The sequence below is a fragment of the Bubalus kerabau genome, chromosome 11, assembly GCF_029407905.1.
Source record: "Bubalus kerabau isolate K-KA32 ecotype Philippines breed swamp buffalo chromosome 11, PCC_UOA_SB_1v2, whole genome shotgun sequence".
In the NCBI taxonomy this organism is placed as follows: Eukaryota; Metazoa; Chordata; class Mammalia; order Artiodactyla; family Bovidae; genus Bubalus; species Bubalus kerabau.
This window is the reverse complement of record NC_073634.1, coordinates 103,173,666-103,193,661: the sequence shown is the minus strand read 5'-3', so window position 1 is coordinate 103,193,661 and position 19,996 is coordinate 103,173,666. Positions and strand designations below refer to the sequence as shown.

The window sequence follows — 19,996 nt, the reverse complement described above, 5'->3', positions numbered from 1 at the left end:
TCAGTTGGGTTGTCCGTGGAATTCTCCAGGCCAAAATACTGGAGTGGGTAGCGTTTCCCTTCTCCAGGGGATCTTCCCAAGCCAGGTCTCCTGCATTAACAGGCAGATTCTTCACCAGCTGAGCCACAGGAAAGTCCAAGAATACTGGAGTGGGTAGCCTATCCCTCCTCCAGCAGATCTTCCCGACCCAAGAATCAAACTGGGGTGTCCTGCACTGCTGGGAGGTAAAACACTAGTACAGGTTCTGTCACACCCTCTGTAAGAACAAAAGTAGGGCACTAAGGTGTAGCCAGGAAGATAGAAAGGCAATGTTTACTAGTTGGTAGTTAAATTTCTTTCTCCAACCTAAGATTTTTAGCCATGTATTATGGATATGTCATCTTACTTCTTTGAACAAAATTCTCATCTGATCTTACTACACAATTTTACAGATGAAGAAGCTTAGAACAAGAAACTTTATTGTCTTAGAAATCCACAAATGAGATAATACTTAATCTATTTATCAAGCAGTTAAGTTTGCCAAATATTCTCTTAAGTACTTTATATGTTGTTGTTGTTGTTTAGTCACTAAGTCATGTCCTACACTTTGTGATCCCATGGACTACAGCACACCAGGCTCCTCTGTCCACCATTGTCTCCTAGAGTTTGCTCAAATTCGTGTCCATTGTGTCAGATGCTGCCTAACACATCTCACCCTCTACCACACCCTTCTCCTTTTGCCTTCAGTCTTTCCCAGCATTAGGGTCTTTGTGCACATTATCTCATTTAAGACCGCAAAATCTTTGTATGGTCTGTATTTTTGTTCCTTTCTTAAAGACAAGACTTGGTTAGAAAAATTCATTCAAGGGTGGTCTGATAATTTATAAATGACTCTCATGCAGGCCTTGCCCACATTTAATCCTTATCCTGCAATTGTTATAAAAAATTAATCTCATACAAGGCTGGAAGTGTCCTTAGAAAATCAACAAATTCTTTCACCTTATTAATGGATTTGAAAACAAATGCAAGGAACTCAAAAATGATTTGCTCAGGATCACACAAGGACTTAGGTAATTTTGGGCAAGTATCCAGGACTGGACCTCATGTGCTTTAAAACTGGCTCTCTGCTTCTTGTACTGTACCATACATGGCATTCTTTTTATTAAAATTTCATTATTTTGTAAATTCTTTTAAATTTTCAAAAAATAAAATCCCAGTCTTGAGTAGCCAGTATCTTATGAAGTGAAATTCAAGAGAAATGTTCAGAAAGCATTTTAAAAATCAGCAATATGAAAGAACATGGAAGAAATAAAAAATAATTGATACTTTCTTTTAGGTAAGAGGAAAAACCAGACAGTCAACTGATCCTCACGTCAGTATCAAACTAGTTGTCAAAAGAAATGGGGATTTTTAAGTGCAGTTTCCTTTTTTTATGGAGGCTTCCTAGCTGGCTCTGTGGTAAAGAATCCACCTGCCAGTGCAGGAGATGGGGATTTGATCCCTGAGTTGGGAAGATCCCCTGGAGGAGGAAATGGCACCCCCCTCTAGTATTCTTGCCTGGAGAATCCCACGAACAGAGGAGCCTGGCGGGCTACAGTCCACGGGGTCACAAAGAGGCAGATACAACTAAGCACACACGCCCTTCATTTTTAAAGGGAATCTGCAATGTTTTGGAGTGTTATACTTTTTAAAGTGAGGTGCCATTTTTGAGAATCTCTGGATTTAAGTTTGAAAATAATAGGCTTCTAAAAACGGATTGATCAGGAAGAATCTTAATTTTATATTAGAATAACCAGTTTATAAAATAGGAGACCTTTGTCTTTTAGTCTCTGGAAAACAGTTTGACAAGGGCTCAAAGCTGGGTTTTTATACCTTGCTCCTTTTCACTTGGGAATTATTATGTGACTTTCACAGGGTCACATACCAGTGACATCTGTCCAAAAGTTTATGAGAAATAGCTTCTTCAGGTATTTGAGAACTATATTGTGCCAGTCATTAGTTTGGAACTGAGAGATTTGAGCAAACTCCAAGAGTTGGTGAAGGACAGAGAAGTCTGGCATGCTGCAGTCCATGGGGTCGAAGTCAGATGCAACTTAATAACTGAACAACAAAAGAAAGGGAGCACAAATTACAAAGATTTAAAGGTGAAGTATGCTCTTGAACCATCTGGTGATGTCCATGTATAGAGTCTTCTCTTGTGTTGTTGGAAGAGGGTGTTTGTTATGACCAGTGCATTTTCTTGGCAAAAATATTAGTCTTTGCCCTGCTTCATTCCGTATTCCAAGGCCAAATTTGCCTGTTACTCCAGGTGTTTCTTGACTTCCTACTTTTGCATTCCAGTCCCCTATAATGAAAAGGACATCTTTTTTGGGTGTTAGTTCTTAAAGGTCTTGTAGGTCTTCATAGAACCATTCAACTTCAGCTTCTTCAGCGTTACTGGTTGGGGCATAGACTTGGATTACTGTGATATTGAATGGTTTGCCTTGGAAACGAACAGAGATCATTCTGTCGTTTTTGAGATTGCATCCAAGTACTGCATTTCAGACTCTTGTTGACCATTATGGCTACTCCATTTGTTCTGAGGGATTCCTGCCCACAGTAGTAGTAGATATAATGGTCATCTGAGTTAAATTCACCCATTCCAGTCTATTTCAGTTGGCTGATTCCTAGAATGTCGACATTCACTCTTGCCATCTCTTGTTTGACCACTTCCAATTTGCCTTGATTCATGGACCTGACATTCCAGGTTCCTATGCAATATTGCTCTTTACAGCATCAGACCTTGCTTCTATCACCAGTCACACCCACAGCTGGGTATTCTTTTTGTTTTGGCTCCATCCCTTCATTCCTTCTGAAGTTATTTCTCCACTGATCTCCAGTAGCATATTGGGCACCTACTGACCTGACTCTTTCAGTATCCTATCATTTTGCCTTTTCATACTGTTCATGGGGTTCTTAAGGCAAGAATACTGAAGTGGTTTGCCATTTCCGTCTCCAGTGGATCACATTCTGTCAGATCTCTCCACCATGACCCGCCCATCTTGGGTTGCCCCACGGGCATGGCTTAGTTTCATTGAGTTAGACAAGGCTGTGGTCCTAGTGTGATTAGATTGACTAGTTTTCTGTGAGTATGGTTTCAGTGTGTCTGCCCTCTGATGTGCCCTCTTGCAACACCTACCTCTGATACCCTCTTGCAACACCTACCTTGGACTGCAAGGAGATCCAACCAGTCCATTCTGAAGGAGATCAGCCCTGGGATTTCTTTGGAAGGAATGATACTAAAGCTGAAACTCCAGTACTTTGGCCACCTCATGCGAAGAGTTGACTCATTGGAAAAGACTCTGATGCTGGGAGGGATTAGGGGCAGGAGGAGAAGGGGACGACAGGATGAGATGGCTGGATGGCATCACTGACTCGATGGACATGAGTCTGAGTGAATTCCGGGAGTTGGTGATGGACAGGGAGGCCTGGCATGCTGCGATTCACGGGATCGCAAAGTCGGACATGACTGAGCGACTGATCTGATCTGAGCTGATCTGATGCTTTTGAACTGTGGTGCTGGAGAAGACTCTTGAGAGTCCCTTGGACAGCAAGGAGATCCAACCAGTCCATCCTAAAAGAAATCAGTTTTGAATATTCACTGGAAGGACTGATGCTGAAATTGAAACTCCAGTACTTTGGCCACCTGATGCGAAGAACTGACATTTGAAAAGACCCTGATGCTGGGAAAGATTGAAGGCGGGAGGAGAAGGAGACGACAGAGGATGAGATGTTTGGATGGTATCACCAACTCAATGGACATGAGTTTGAATAAACTTCAGGAGTTGGTGATGGACAGGGAGGCCTGGCGTGCAGTCCATGGGGTTGCAAAGAGTTGGACATGACCCAGCGACTGGACTGAACTGAAAGTAAAGGGTTTTTTAGATAGTTACTTCTCAAATTCTATGAAAATGCTATCTTGGCGATTTTACTTAGGCACATGATTTCAGAGTTTCAAGAGCAGGTTATTTGCATAATCATGATACTGTAACTGGGAACAGACCTGTTGAGTAACAGAGCAAGTTAGGTTTGCCTCTCCCTGGCCACATTTTCAAAGGGGCATTAAACTTTAAGGTACTGACTGAAAAAGCCTTGAGGGTCTGGAAAGACTACATCCTAAAGCTGACTTTCGGCCTTACCCTCTTCGTCAAGTGGGTCTTATTTTTCTATTTCCTCTAACATTGCAAGATCTACTGAAGTTTGCCACTAGTAGCAGAATTTGGAGTTTGAATCTAGTGTGATTAATAATGTTTGACATCAGTTTAGAAACAGAGATATTTAATGTAATTATGGGGTTAATATTCTCCAGTTATGATTGTTGCTTGTCTTTCTTATAGAAAGAGATGACATTTCCAATCAAAATTCTGTATAAACACAGTACAGGGAACCAGAGGTCAAACTAGAGCTTGGCAATATATTCAGAAGTCAAATGTCACTTTCATTCTTTGACTTGAAATGTCATTTCTTGGGGCTTGGGGAATGCCCACAACTCTCCTTGCAGAGTCATCTTCCTGGAAAAGCTAGCCCCTGATACATCTTGAATCCTGCAGGTTGGAGAAAAACTTCCAATCCACTTCTCCTCAATTTGGTGGCACAGTGTGTAACTTGCTCAGCCACAGACAACTGGTTTTTCCTGATTTTATGCACATCTTTATAGACCTTCAGGGGAATTCCATTATTGAGTACAAAAATTGGTTGCAGTCTTAAGATTCTACTCACGACAGAGTTCTCCTTTTATTCCACTCCAACTTTTTCCACTCCACTGCTTTCTTGGGTCCTTAGTAAGTAGTTTGAATGCTAAACAAATGGAGAATTTTAAGCTGGAAACTAATGGAACCTACTTTAAAGGAAAAAAAAAGAAATCCTGAACATCTCATTAAGAAGAGTACTTCAGCGATAGACAACCAATCAATGGTAGTTCAGGCAATCTGTTTTGCCAAATCAGGAGTGCTTAAAGGATTGCTTTCCTTGATAGAGGAAGTAAAAATCCTCCAAAAAATAAGAGGAAAAATAGGGAACCGATACTTGTGCCCCCATGTGCTACATTTTAGGACATTTTACATGTGTTCTTTCTTTTCATCTTTGCAGTAACTTTTGGAGCAAAGCATTATGTCCATTTTATGGAGGAGGAAACTGAGGCCTAGAGAAGGGAAATAAGCCAAAGCTCTACAGGTTTCTGTGCGGGGCTATCCACTCTGTGCTCACACCAGCTCCCTTCTTTCAGCCTCATAACAACCTTGGAGGTCTGTGTTTTAAGTGAAGTTCTGAGAGTTTAAGTAACTTATCTAAGGCCACAGACCTAATAAGTAGTGTAACACTAGGATCCCAATGGAACAATTACAAAACCACTTAGTGTATTAAAGAGCAGAGCGATCACTTTGCCGACAAAGGTCCATATAGTCAAAGCTATGATTTTTCCAGTAGTCATGTACAGATGTGAAAGTTGGACCAGAAAGAAGGTTGAGCACCAAAGAATTGATGCTTTTAAACTGTCGTGCTGAAGGTCCTGAAAGTCCCTTGGACAGCAAAGAGATCAAACCAGTCAATTCTAAAGGAAATCAACCCTGAACATTCATTGGAAGGACTAATGCGGAAGCTCCAATACTTTCCCAACTCATTGGAAAAGATCCTGATGCTGGGAAAGATCGAGGGAGGAGGAGAAGGGCCACAGAGGGTGAGATGGCATCACCGACTCAATGGACATGAGTTTGATAATACTCTGGGAGATGGTCAGGGACAGGGAAGCCTGGCGTGCTGCAGTCCGTGGGATCACAAAGAGCTGGACATGAGTTAGTAACTGAAGAACAAGGAAGCTTTTTAAATAGATTAGATAGTGATATCTCTACATATAAGCCCCTGAATTAGATGTTTATACTAGCAAGAGCATTGGAGTTACTGAAAGACTCTATTAGAATTGTTTACCTCTAACTCCATGGCAACTATACAGGGTCTATATTTTCTAGATACCTTATTTCAGTGCTAATAACATCTGTGTGATCAGATTATTCAGTGGGAATTTATGTAGTCACCTGCCAAGATCATAACTTTGTAAATCAGTATTCTCCACATGTTCCTAAAAGGTAAAACAGGTGTATATAGCCCAAACCGATCCCCTAGGTAATTTAGAGTCCCTTGGATAGCAAGGAGATCCAACCAGTCCATGCTAAAGGAAATCAGTCCTGAATATTCATTGGAAGGACTGATGCTGAAGCTGAAACTCCAATACTTTGGTGACCTGATGCGAAGACCTGACTCTTTGGAAAAGACTCTGATGCTGGGAAAGATTGAAGGTGGGAGGAGAAGGGGATGACAGAGGATGAGATGGTTATGTGGCATCACTGACTCAATGGACATGAGTTTGAGTAAACTCTGGGAGTTGGTGATGGACAGAGAGGCCTGGCATGCTGCAGTCCATGGGGTTGCAAGGAGTTGGACATGACTGCAGGACTGAACTGAACTGAACTGAACTGAGGTCTTTTCAGTATTTACATAAATGGGGTTTACAATTGTTTAGGCATTAAATCATGTCCGGCTCTTCTGCAGCCCCATGGACTGTAGCCCCCCCAGGCTCCTCTGTCCATGGGATTTTCCAGGCAAGAATACTGGAATGGGTTGCCATTTCCTCCTCCAGGGGATCTTCCTGACCCAGGGATCAAACCTCCGTCTCCTGCATTGGCAGATGGATTCTTTACTACTGAGCCAGTGGGGAAGCCACAGGATTTACAATACCTCTTGTGAAAACTGATTCCTAAGCAGGTCAGTCATAGTGACTTGTTAATAGAAGTTCTTCTCTTAAACTCACTCCCTTTTACTATAAGGTAAACTGAAATGGATTCAGTTCCTCCTAAAAGATACTGTGCTGTATTTAATCTTTTTCTTTGCTAGCTTATTTCTTTTTATGCTGAATCCTGTTGGTTTCTATTGCTTTAAAATCAGTGGTGACTTTTCCTTTGATTTCTTGGAGATTCTGATACCTTCAACCCTTTTTTTCAGTTACCACCAGACTTAATGAAGTTAAAGGTATTTGCAGTGTGGTCTAATTAACCTAGTTCCATACAGTAGTGCTGCTGTGGCTTTTAATGGGTTCCTATAACTGTTTCCTGCTTACTCATCTTAAAAGGTTTCCTTTTAATGTGGTCTCTCTCTCTCTCTCTCTTTCTGCTATCTCTTGCTCTTTGTCCCCCTGTTTCTCTTCTTTAGAGCTGCAGGTTGTTTTTCCTCCTGATTAGCATCTTTTCACAAGTCACTGTTTTTGATAAGTCTTCTAGAAGGCAGTCGAGATTAGATCACTGTATTTGAAAAAACAGTAAATCTTGGCAGAAGAAATTGAGGTGATTTGTGAGGCAGGGTTCTGTTAGATTACCTGCATTTCACTCAGCATTTCCAAATAGCAAACTAAACTGTGCAGTATTGATTGAGTTTCTGACCCCTCCAACTCACTCAAGCTGTTAATGAATGTACCTTGGAGGTAAGTGACTGGCTGTTATGATGGTTACAGGTCTAGCAGGATTGGAGTACAGAGTTTCCAGACCGGGTAACTGAGAACAAAATATTTAAAACGCACACTAACAACAAACTGGTGGAAGGAACTCCTTACTGAAAAAAGACAGACCAAAACAGGTTTGACAGTTTAAATTTATTGTAATCCTGTCCAACAAAGGAAGCAGACTTGGTTTATCTGCAAGAGTAGAACACCACCCTTGCTCCACCCTCTCCTGGAGAAGAATGATAAGCTGGTTGAAGCTGGGTGTAGTGGGATTAGAGAGACAGGCAGCTCAAATACTTCTTAAATGGGGCCCATTTTAGGAGTTCACAGATAGTCAGAAAAGTCAGTAGGATTAGCTGAGGAAGAAAGAAAAGTTGGGGGAGAAAGGGCCTAGTGATTCAGAGGAAGGAGTCGGAACCCAAACAGTTCTCCAGTCCCAATCCTGGAATCAGACTTCCCTGGTGGCCCAGAGAGTGAAGAATCCGCCTGCAATGCAGAAGACCCTGATGGATCCCTGGGTGGGGAAGATCCCCCGGAGAAGGAAATGGCAACCCACTCCAGTATTCTTGCCCGGAGAATTCCACGGACAAAGGAACCTGGTGGGCTACAGTCCATGGGGTCGCAAAGAGTGGGACACGCACACACACACAATCCTGGAATGTTATTTGTGTATACTCTGGGAGTGTAGGGAAAAAGGAGTCCGTATCTACTTAAAAATTTGTTCTCAGTTTACCAACCACTGGCCGGGTAACAGGTGGTCGTCATCTCTCGCTGAGCTGGGTAGTTACTGCCTCCCTTTGGCGGGAGGTGGGGGAGGAGGCTCTGAGCTTCTACAGAGGTGGAGGCCTTGTCCTAGGCCACCCAGCTAGTGAGTGCTGGTTGGCGGGACTGGAACCAGAAACGCGAATCTGTGGACCCAGAGCCTTTGCTTTTTTCACCCACTACGCGGCAACGTGATTTCAACGTCTGAGAGTTTCTTGGCCGAACAAGTCGGAAATCACCGGTTTCAGAGATTAGAAATCACCGGTTGTGCGCCCCTGGACTTCTTTCCCCAGCCACTCTGCTAGGTCGCTCTCGGCCTCCGAGTCCTTCTGTGTGCAGTACGCAGACAGCACCGCACCTGGCCCCACGGCCACCCGCGCAAGGCTGCGAAAGCCCCCCGGGCCTCCAAGGCTTCCCGGGCGGTGGGGGAAAAGACCCGCTCGAGCCAGCTCTGACGGTTGAGCAACGAAAAGCATGGTCCTTAAATTCAAAGCGGCGCTCGGCGCAGGGGAGCAACCTCAGGCCTCGGCAGAGCCCCCGTAATAACAGGGGCCGGCTTCGTTCGCAGGCGAGTGGTTTGTCCCTAAGAGCAGAGAGTGTGGCTGCTAATAAGTAAAAAAAAAAAAAACGGCAGCGGGGAGGCCGGCGGCTGCAAGTCCTACCGGGGCCCCCAGCTTTCTGCAAGTCCTTCCGGACCCCTGGGCCACGCGGGCGGGGGGCTCCCGAGGGGAGGTTGGGCCGGGGGCGGGGCGCGCGCGTGCGCGAGCTGTCAGGCCGGCCCCGCCCCCGGCGCGCGGCCCCGCCCCTCCCCTCCCCCACCCCTCGCTCTCGGGTGTGGGGCGGGCGGGCGCTGCGGCGACCGCGGCTGCTGCTTCCTCGGGCCATTTTGCCGAGGAGCGACCGGGGAAGAGGAGCGCCGCGGAGACCCTAGGCGAGGAGCGGCGAGCCGGAGGAGGCGGCGGCCGCACGGAGCACGAACTTTCCTCGATCGCGGGGATCTCCCGGGGAGACGGGATCGCTGGGGAGGGGGACCGCGCCCCGCCGTGCGGCGCGCCCCTTCCCGCCCCCTGCACCATGAGCTGGGGCATCGAGCTCTGGGTGAGTGAGGGGCCGGGCCCGCGAGGATGCAGGGAGGTGGGGGAGAGGTGCCTGGTGCGCCTGGGCTGGGGGACGCGGGCCGGGCTGCCCCCGGTGGACGAGATCACTTGCCAGTCGGGGGGTCTCGGCGGCCCTGGCGGGAGGCGCAGGTTCGAGTGCCTCTCTTGAGCGGGAGGTGCGCGCCAGATTCGCCCTTCCGAGGTGAGGGGGGGCTGATGTGAACCGCGCTCCCCCCGCCCCGGCGGCCAGAGCAGGGGCCGCTGGTGTGGGTCCCCTCCACGGCCCGAGAGGGGCACGCGGATCTGGGTCCCCGCACCTCCCGATCAGAGGCGCGGGCGGGACCCCCCTCTCTTCAGCGCGGCGGGCCGACTCAATGGGGGCGTGGAAGGCCGGGGATTTTCAGGGCTACGTTAGGTATTCGGCGCCCAGACCCGCGGTCCCCTGCTGTCTCTCCAAGGAGGTGCGGGTGGGTCGGGCGCTCTCCCGGGGGGCGGGGCGGCCCTGGCGGGGCCGGATCCCAGGGCTTGGGTTTGGGGGTGCCGGGGTGAGTGAGAACTGGTGTCTTTCCTCTAGTGGCGAGGATGTTTGCCCTGTGGTGGTTTGGGGTGCGCTTGTGATTCTCCCAGGGCAACTCAGATCTTGGATTTGATGGGATTGCGGCGTTCGGCCAGGAGGGGGAGAGTAGTAGGAGTTAGAGGGACGCCTTGTGTTGCCGCCTGCGGGAAGAGGCATTAGCGGGGTCAGTTTTGTATTTTTTAACCGCTGGGAGGAAAGAGTCTGAAATGCGGTAGGGAGCGCCCCGCCGGGATGTTTGACCCGGGGCGCGGATGGATAAACAAGCGGCGTGGTGTCTGCAAGCTCCTCTCTCCCCGGACCCGGATGCCAAGGCGGCGCACTGGCGGTCCTGGGGAGGAGAGGCTGTGGCTTGTGGACTGGGGCTTGTTTTCCTCTGGATTCCTTGCTTCCTCTGGATTCCTAAGGAGATCTCTGGGCAAGCGATGGGCAGAGCGGAGTGCAGAGGAAGAAGGAGATGAAATCTCAGTTATTGCACCGAGACGTCCTCAAGATGAGACATTTCCCAGGAGGAACTCGAAAGTGCCTCCTTTCGGAATTCCATTTGTAAAGGGTGTGGAGAAGAAAGTGTGGGGTGGTGGTTGCTATCTGAGTGGAGGCCAAGAAATCTCACGTCAAAATAAAAGGTTAGAGCAGCTATAGAAACAGAGCGCATCCTCCCTTAATTAATTTTTTTTTTTTGCTTTAATTGTTTTTACATAACCACTTCTTAGGCTCAGAAGCAGCTACTGTTATTGATACCAAAATCCTGAAGGCAGTAGTTCCCTTAAATGAGAATTCATTTTGTAAACATCCCCTGTCTAAAAGGATCTCAAATTTTCGACTGATGTTTGCAAATATTCATTCTTAAAGTAGCAGATGGTCGTAAGTATTCATACACAGCCAATTCGGCAGAGTCTACCATTTTAAGTGTTAGATTTCTTTGCTCTTCAATTCCTTCTGCACTCCCTTTGCCTCTTTTTACCCTAGGGGGAACGAATCAGAATAAATTTTTATCAACAGAATAGAAATTTTGGCACAATTTTTATTTTCACTTGTTCAAACAAGAGAAAGGGTTTATTGGGAGGAGGGAATACAATATATTTCCAAGTGAAATAGGCTGTAGTTTAGGGATTGAACACCATGGTGGCCATTTCATGGTGATGTTGGTGAATGTTATAGAAGGTGATCCAGAAAGGGGTGGGCGGTGGGATAGTAGTTATGAGGAAACACCAGATAAAATAGCCTCAATCCCCTGCATTATTCTGTACACTTCTTTTGGCAGGTAGAGGGTGGAAAGGAAGGCAAAGGCAAGTTGTTGAAAATCAGTAGGAAATGGAATATATACAAGTAAAAAGAAACCTTTGATTTGCTTCAAAAGAGTTTGGGGTGATAGTGGATGGGAATGTGAATGAAATGAAATTGCGCCAGAGCCGGTCACTGCTGACCTGGGTAATGGGTACAGGAAGGCTTGTGATACCAGGTTTTCTACTCTCTAGGATTGAAATTTCCTACAGTGAAAATAACTGGAAAAGATTTTTAAGGGAGAAGGTGTGTAAACTACTTGAAATTTTTTCTCACTTGTTAAGGTTTACGAGAAAGAACTAGTTATCTGTTGTCTCTAGGAAGCACCTGTCCATGAAGAGTTAAAAAAAAGAAAACGGCGTTCTACTAGAGTATTGCCCTTTGCCCTTGAGTGGTTTAGAGGTTAATAGAGGGAAAAGAATGGAACTTGTAATTTGTACTAAGAGAAGTGCAAAATCTGAGTTTAAATTCCAAGAAGCATAAGGGCACCAAAATGTCTGTTTTCAGTTGCCTCATTTCATTAAAATTTGAGATTAAAAAAGAAAATTTAAAAAAACAAAAAGAAGAAAAACGTGAGATTAAAAAATGAAGAATTGTGAAAAACGAACCTCCAGTTCTCTGGTGGTGAGAGATGTGGTGTGGTGCATGGGGCGGCCTGGCAGAGCCCTGATTGAGGGTTTTTCTTGAATGGTGGCTGTGGAATTTTGCACAGGGGTAATGAGATAATGACGGGGCACTCAAGCCTAACTTGGCAGAACGATGCTTCTAGATGGAGAGAGATGGAGCTCTGGTTTGGATGGCCATGAGTTCTTTGCGACAGGTCTTTGCAGCTTTCATAGACCTTTACAAACGCCATCAGGTTTTACACATGTTTTAGGAATGCAAGTCAACGTCCCTATAGGCTTTTCAAAAGGACATGTTTCTAACGTGCACTTTACATTAAAGTTCTGTTCTTAGCCACATCCTGCTTTGTAGACAGTAAAACCGTTCTCTTCTCTTTTTTCTTTTAACCTCTTCATCGGCATAAATTTTGATATTCCTGATAGTGAAAAATCAGGAAATGTCAGGAAGTTCTCATGCAATCATAAAAATGAACTCAAAACCCATAATTTGTAATAACTGTACTAGATTGTGTGAAACTTGAGGCTTTCTATTTTATACCAGTAGGTCGTAACAAAGTATAAAATGGATGATTTGAAGTGATGGGGTCATTACAGAGTATCGAGCAGATGGGAATAGAATGGAAAAAAGAGTGGATATATCAATTTATGTATGTGTGACTGATTCACTTTGCTGCACAGCAGACACTAACACAACAGTGTAAATCAACTATACTCCAATAAAAATTAATTTAAAAATTAAAAAATAAAGTAATTAAGTTATAATAAAATATTTCTGTACATCTCTTCCTAATTTGCATTTTAGTCAATTTTTAATTTTTTTATTGAATAGCTATTGTGTGTAAGACTGACAGGAGCCTGTGGTTTCACTTTATATACTTTGAACGGATCTGCCTATTTCAGTGAAAGCATGTAAAATCGGGTTTAACTCTAGCCTGCAACCTCAAAGTCAAAAAAAAGATTTGTTTCCAAGATTAACCAAAATGCATTTACAAAAGGTCATGTTAAGAGGCTATCTAGTTTGTACTGACTTGTTCAAGTTGTCTCTGGTCATTGGAGAAATGGCAAAGCAAGAATTTCTTTTGAATTTTTTTGGGTTTTGTATCTGCATATTAAAAAGAAGTAAGGCATTACTGAAGTGTCAGCTCAACTTTTTATAAGCTTGATCATTAATGTGAAGTAAAAATAAATCCATTGGAAATTTTAACCTGCCTTACAATGGTCTACTCTTTGTGGCTAATAAATTACTAAGTGATATAATCTATTTTTATCTCCTAGTGTTCTCTCTGCTATCTTTCTTTCTTTTGATGCTAATAAGAAATGGAATAGCCCAAAATAATAACAAGAAAGCAGAGACTCAACTAATACGTATTGGTTAACATATTACTATGTTAAGCCACCTGTGTTGAGGGTACTTAATTTTTTTTTAAACATGTTGGTTTTAGGACAGTGCCAGGCATATAATGCTTTCCACAATTTGTTGGCTATAGTGACATTGATTGTGGTGTTCACTTTTAAGAGGCAGCAGTGAAAGTTGTTGACCAACTGGATCAGGAACAATACCTGCCTCACAGTAGTAGTTCAAGAAATAACTTACTGAATAAATGAATGAATCCTTTTTTTTCCCCTCTTGTTTTAATATTTGCTGGGTTTTTTTTTTTTAATATTTACTTATTTTTTATTTGGCTGTGCTGCATCTCAGTTGCGGCATGCAGGATTAGTTCCCTGACCGGGAGTCGAACCCTGGCCCCTGCATTGGGAGTGTGGAGTCTTAACCTCTGGACCACCAGGGAAGTTCCAACATTTGCTGTTTTAAAGTAATGGCAGGATAGTTTTAGTGCCTTTCTTTGCTTTGACAGTGTAAAGATTAAAAAAAAAAAAAATTCCAGGCACCTTTTTGTAAAAAGTAGACTATTTAAAATTTTTTTAATATATATTTATTTGCTTATTTATTTGGCTGTGCCAGGTCTTCGTTGCGGCTTGCACTCTTAATTGCAGCACTTGGGATCTAATTCCCTGACCAGGGATGAACTGGGGACCCCTGCATTGGGAGCTTGGAGTCAGACACTAGACCACCAGGGAAATCCCAATAGACTACTTTTTAGAGCAGTTTTAGTTTCACAGCGAAAATGAGCAGAAGGTCCAGAGATTTCTCATATACTCCTTCCACACAAACACAGTCTAGACCTTTTTTCGTTTTTTGGCCACCCTGGAGACCTGTGTGCGGAAGCGTGTGTGCGTGCTAAGTTGAGTGTCTTCGATGCTACGGACTGTAGCCTGCCAGGCTCCTCTGTCTGTGGGATTCTCCAGGCAAGAACCCCTGAGGAGGGCCTGCAGAAGCTTGGAGTCTTAACCCCTGGACCTCCAGGGAAGTCCCTCTAGACATTTTTTTTTACCTTTAAAGTAGAGCTTGAAAAGTTGTCTCTTTTCTGTTGTTCATGTGGCTGATACCTGATGCATATGTGTGTGTTTATATAAGAACACTGTGTGTGTGTGTGTGTGTGTGCACGTGCATGTGTGTGTGTGTGTGTGTACGCGCTCCTATGCATGCTGAGTCACTCATTCTTATCCAGCTCTTTCTGACCCCATGGACTGTACACCAGACTCCTCTGTCCATGGGATTCTCCAGGCAAGGGTACTGAAGTGGGTTGCCCTTCCCACCTCCAGGAGATCTTCCCAGCCGAGGGATAGAACCCCCATCTCTTGAATCTCCTACATTGGCAGGCAGATTCTTTATCACTGCACCTCCTGGGAAGCCCATAAGAGCACTTTATAGTGTGTTAAAATTTTAAGCTAGACAGTACTGATTCTTTTTTTTAACATTGACGTAATTAACTAGTTGCAGGATTTGGAGAATTATTACCTTTTCTCACTGCCCAGTACTCAATGGAGCAGAGTACTAACAACAGTTCATAGCTCTCCTCCAGCTCTTTTCTTCTTTAACCCTTCATAGGTTTCTGTTTGGGATAAACACGGCAAGACTGACATGGGAGACATCAATCCTGGAATTAGGGTGAGCAAAACCACCTCAAAAGACAGACCAAAAAAAAAAAAAAAATCAAGTGTAGTTCTGTCAACCCCACCTTTCCATTAAAACAGGGTTTGCACTGTCTTCTCTGGATAGTAGATTTTTTTTTTAATATTAATTTATTTTTTATCTTTATGTTCTGTAATTGAAGTATAGTTGATTTATAATGTTTCAGGTGTATAGCAAAGTGATCCAGTCATATATATATATTTCAGTCTCTTTTCCAGTATAGATTATTACACAATATTGAATGTAGTTCATACAGTAGGTCCTTGTTGTTTATCTGTTTTATATATAGTAGTTTGTATTTGCTAATCTCAAACTCATAATTTATCCCTCTGCTGACTCAATGGACATGAGTTTGAGCAAACTCCTTGAGATAGTGAAAGACAGGGAAGCCTGGAGTGCTGTAGTCCACGGGGTCACAAAGAGTCAAGACATGATTTAGCAACTGAACAACCTTCTCCTTTGGTCGCCGTAGGGTTGTTCTCTATGTCTCTGAGTCTATTTCTATTTTTCTTTTTTTTTGCCACACTGCTCAAGGCATGCATAATCTTAGTTCCCTGACCAGGGATGTATCTGGACCCATAGTATTGAAAGCGCCGAGTCCTAGCCGTTGGGCTGTTAGGGAAGCCCCAGTCTATTTCTGTCTTGTAGGTAAGTTCCTTTGTGTCATTTTTTAAAAATTCCACTTATAAGTAATATGATATTTGTCTCTCTGGTTCAGTCAGTTCAGTTCAGTTTAGTCGCTCAGTCGTGTCCAACTCTTGGTGACCCCATGAATCGCAGCATGCCAGGCCTCCCTGTCCATCACCGACGCTCTGGTTAGTAGATATTAAACAAAACAGGGGAGATCTGGTGATTTTGTGGTTGACATTTACCCATCAGTTTGTTGCTTTCACCTTATACTCAGACATCACCCTAAACATGCATTTTTGGCAGGTAAAGCTGTATTTCACTACCGTAAGGGGTTTTGCCTGTGCTTGCTGTGTGACTGCGTTAGAACTCGTGCTTTACATTGTGCGACATGGGAAGGGCCTCTTGGAAGGACTGTTCAACTGTCACCCACTCCTCGCTAAGCTAATATTGTGTTTCCTGCAAGTGGTGCTCATGCTTGTTTCATCAGCACCGCCCACAGTTTAAAGTAAGGCTTTATTTTGACACTTAAAAATTGCAAGCTACCAAGAATACGTGTATGCCCTAGGAAATTAATCTAATTAGATTTTGGAATGTGGGTGTGAAGTCTTCTGGAATTAGTGTTTGTAATGAAATATTTGTTTCCTGATTTAGTAATATATAGTCTTACCGGCCTGAGCCTAGTGATGTGTCTGGTTAATAAATTTAAAAAGTCAATAAAGGGCCAAATGTGTTTCTTATATCAAAGAGTTAGTTGGGAATATACACATTTTTTTAATATTGATTCTTTTAACTCATAAACTTCATCTGTAAGACTCTGTGCTAACTTTCTGTAAATTTTAACAACGTCAATTGCCTAATACTAGAACTAGATTCATACCACCACCACCACCAAAAAAATAGATGAAACTTAAAATTTCCTGTTGCACAAATTATAAGGTTTGTTCACCTCGAAACTGTAATATCACATTCACTATATTATGGTTTCTTTTTAAAACTTAGAACACACTATTCTAATGATTGGAATGAAATTTTTAATAAGAATTAATTCTTAGACTAAAGCTATGGTTTTAGTGTGTTAACAGTTCAGCAGCTACAGTTTCCACCTTTACTTCTCTACTCTACGGGTTGTAAAAATAGAAATAGATTATCATTGCATAAACTCTGTAGTTCTTGTAATAATTTCACATGCACCATGCCTTAAAAACAGTTCAATTGGTGTCATCAACGTTGCTGATTATTATCATGCTGTACACCTCACACTTATTTTCTGTATGTCAATTATATCTTAATAAAACTGGAAGAAAAACAAAACCAAAGCAAAAAACAAAACACACTGCTGCTTACGGAGAGTGTGCCATGCCTCAGGTGCTGTGAAAGTTTGTCGTCCGTCATCTCATTGATTCTTCACAAGAATCCCGTGAAGTTAAAAGAACCATTTGGGCCAGCATCTGAGAAGATTCTGAGATGGAACTAGGAATGCTAAGCTTTGTGGGGAAGGAACCACCTGTGAAAGGAAAAGGGAGTAATTGTGATTGGGCCGAGGGAGCCATCAGACCATAATGCTGCCTGAGAAAGTCTCCACCAGGCCGATGAGAAGCTCTAGAGCAAAGATTATCCATTCGGGGAGTCCCACGGTGGGCAGAAACGGCCAGGCCCTTGTACCACTGCCTTGCTCATTCACTGGCAAAGGGCTACCCCAAGAACAATGTGACTTTGGCTCGGAAGACAAGGCAGACCCTAAAGGAAGCTGTCTGCTAACCACACCCTGTGCAGCTGGGCAGCAAGTCCTTTCTGGAAGAAGGCTCTGAGTGGCACAGCGCTGCACTGAGCACACCATCATTATCCTTTTACAAGAGAGGAAATCGAAGCACAGAACAAACAGTAAGATAACCTAGCAAGTTCACGGAGCAGAAAGCAGAGATTCAATCCCAGGTCTGGGATTCTAGAGCTCTCCTCATCTTTCTTTCAAGTTAATACTATCAAATGTTTTTGTTGTTGTTGTTTGTCTATTTTATTTTTATTTATTTATGTATTTTTATTTTTTTAACACTAGAAACATTTTCTATTGGGATATAGTCGATTGCCAGTGTTGTGATCGTTTCAGGTGAACAGGGAAGGGACTCAGCCACACTAATTTTTTTTTTAATTGTTTGAACTTCTTAATTATAGGAATTTTCAAACATACATAGAGACAATATGATGAACCCCTCTGTACTCACCACCCAGCTTCAAGATTATCAGTGTTTTGGCATCTTTCTGTGTCATCTTTTTGCCACCATGTGGTTTTTTCGACCCCTCGGTCTTCACCGGCACACATCGCAAAACCTCTCTGCTGCCTCCTTTTCTGAGGAATCTGCAAAGAGCCCAAATTGTCCCTCCATCTTTTAAAGTGTGAAAACAGAGAGAACCAGCCTGTTCAGTGCTTGACATACCTTGATTAAGGGATTTAAATACATGCTTTCATAAACTAATAAGGACCCTGTGAGTTTGTTATTCACATTTTATAGACCAGACCCACCCAAACAATGAATACCAGTGCTGGAATTTTTTTTTTTTTCCTCCTAACACTAAACAAATGTGAGTTTTAAAAAATGTATCTTCTGTATTAGTAGATCATACTCCCTCTTTCCCCAATTCAGTTCAGTTCAGTCGCTCAGTCGTGTCCGACTCTTTTCGACCCCATGGACTACAGCACGCCAGGCCTCCCTGTCCATCACCAACTCCCAGAGTTTACTCAAACTCGTGTCTGTTGAGTCGGTGATGCCATCCAACCATCTCACCCTCTGTCGTCCCTTTCTCCCGCCTTCAGTCTTTCCCAGCATCAGGGTCTTTTCAGATGAGTCAGTTCTTCGCATCAGGTGGCCAAAGTATTGGAGTTTAACGTCTTTAACAGCTTTGACAGCTTTAACGTCAGTCCCTTTAATGAATATGCAGGGCTGATTGCCTTTAGGGTGGACTGGTTGGATCTCCCTGCTGTCCCCATTACTCACTCGTATTTCCCCAACCACTGATGGGGGTTTTGCTCTCTGAAGCATTTGACGTTACTCACGTTGAGAATCACTGAGAAATAATGACTCATAGCGCTGTGCTGTAATCACAGCAGAAACCACTATAAATGAAGCTTCTGTTCTAGCAGGTGCTGCGTGTATGTCTAATGATCCCCCCATTCCTGTAAATCTGAAGGTTATTTTTCTTTTTAAAGAAATTAATTTGTAAAGGTATTGTGAAAGAGAATGAAAGTGAAAGTCACTCAAGTCGTGTCAGACTCTTTGCGACCCCATGGACTGTAGTCCATGGAGTTCTCCGAGCCAGAATACTAGAGTGGGTAGCCTTTCCCTTCTCCAGGGGATCTTCCCAACCCAGGGATCGAACCCAGGTCTCCCGCATTGCAGGCGGATTCTTTACCAGCTGAGTCACAAGGAAAGCCCTGTAAAGGTGTTATAATTTGTATCTATTAATTTGTATTACAATTAAATAAAGGTATTAATTTGTAAAGGGAGTATCAAGTTTCTGATCTGGGGTTTAACAAAGTTATGTCTTGATGAAAAGTACTTTTAATGAAATTGAGACAGCAAAGAGAATTAGATACTGACCAGTTTGTGGGTGATCTGGCCGTCCCAGGCTGCACCTCAAAGTTTTGGTTCCCTAGGAACAAGAAATTAAATATTTCCCTTCATTTCAAAAGCAAAAAAAAAAAAAAAAAAAACCCCGGCACCTTTACAGGAAGCTATACCCTTTGTACTTCTATCTGCACAACCAAAATGGACGGTTCCTGAAATGCAATAAAATACCTATAGGTCTTTGGGAGAAATGGTGTGGGCATGCCCAGATGGATGAGAGGGCCTGGAAGCACTCAGCCAGGACTGCACGGCTTGCCCCATCCAGCATTTATTAGTGTTGGGCACATCTTTATCTCTGCTCCTCGTTTTCCTGATCTATAAATTGCTACGGTGAAGCTTGCCTTCTTCACGAGAAAGTGCAAAGATGAGTGCCTGCTTGCTTGTGAAGTGCTTCGAAATTGTTGGATGAGAGGGGATGGGTAAATACAAGTTAGGAGAGTCTTGTTGTTCAGTTGCTCATGTCTGACTCTTTGTGACCCCATAGACTGCAGCACATCAGGCTTCCCTGTCCTTCACTACCTCCCAGCGTTTGCTCAAACCCATGTCCATTGAGTCAGTGATGCCATCCAACCATCTCATCCTCGGTCGGCCCCTTCTTCTCCTGCCTTCAGTCTTTCCTAGTATCAGCATCTTCTCCAGTAAGTCAGTTCTTCTCATCAGGCGGCCAAAGTATTGGAGCTTCAGCTTCAGTATCAGTCCTTCCAATGAAGATTCATGGTTGATTTCCTTTAAGATTGACTGGTTTGATCTTCTTGAAGTCCAAAGGACTCTCAGGAGTCTTCTCTAGCACCACAATTTGAAAGCATCAATTCTTCGGCGCTCAGCCTTCTTTACGGTCCAGCTAGAGTCTGGGGGAAGGTTAAAGGGG

The 19,996-nt window shown here is 43.7% G+C and overlaps 1 protein-coding gene and 1 long non-coding RNA gene across 12 annotated transcripts in view; one reads left to right on the top strand and one right to left on the bottom strand.

Annotated features, from left to right (window-relative positions):
* Positions 1 to 8,967: 8,967 nt before the first annotated feature.
* FNBP1 (formin binding protein 1) overlaps positions 8,968 to 19,996 on the top strand; it is a 132,309-nt gene continuing 121,280 nt past the window's right edge. For 8 of the 9 annotated variants that reach the window (XM_055541389.1, XM_055541395.1, XM_055541394.1 and 5 more), the window contains exon 1: positions 9,100 to 9,364. In XM_055541389.1, coding sequence (XP_055397364.1) covers positions 9,341 to 9,364 — 24 coding nt within the window. In that variant the 5' untranslated portion in view covers positions 9,100 to 9,340. Of the gene's footprint in view, positions 9,365 to 19,996 lie in introns of all 9 variants that reach the window. The other variant, XM_055541396.1, reaches the window with a different exon arrangement.
* LOC129623648 (uncharacterized) lies at positions 10,930 to 19,167 on the bottom strand. Of its 3 annotated transcripts, XR_008700610.1 has the most exons (5): positions 18,499 to 19,167; positions 17,728 to 17,861; positions 16,853 to 17,012; positions 14,705 to 14,798; positions 10,930 to 12,260 (listed from the first exon to the last, which is right to left on the bottom strand). It is a non-coding gene; the product is annotated as an uncharacterized LOC129623648 (long non-coding RNA). The 3 variants fall into 3 exon arrangements; XR_008700608.1 differs by lacking the exon at positions 14,705 to 14,798; XR_008700609.1 differs by lacking the exon at positions 10,930 to 12,260 and having other exon boundaries at positions 14,390 to 14,798.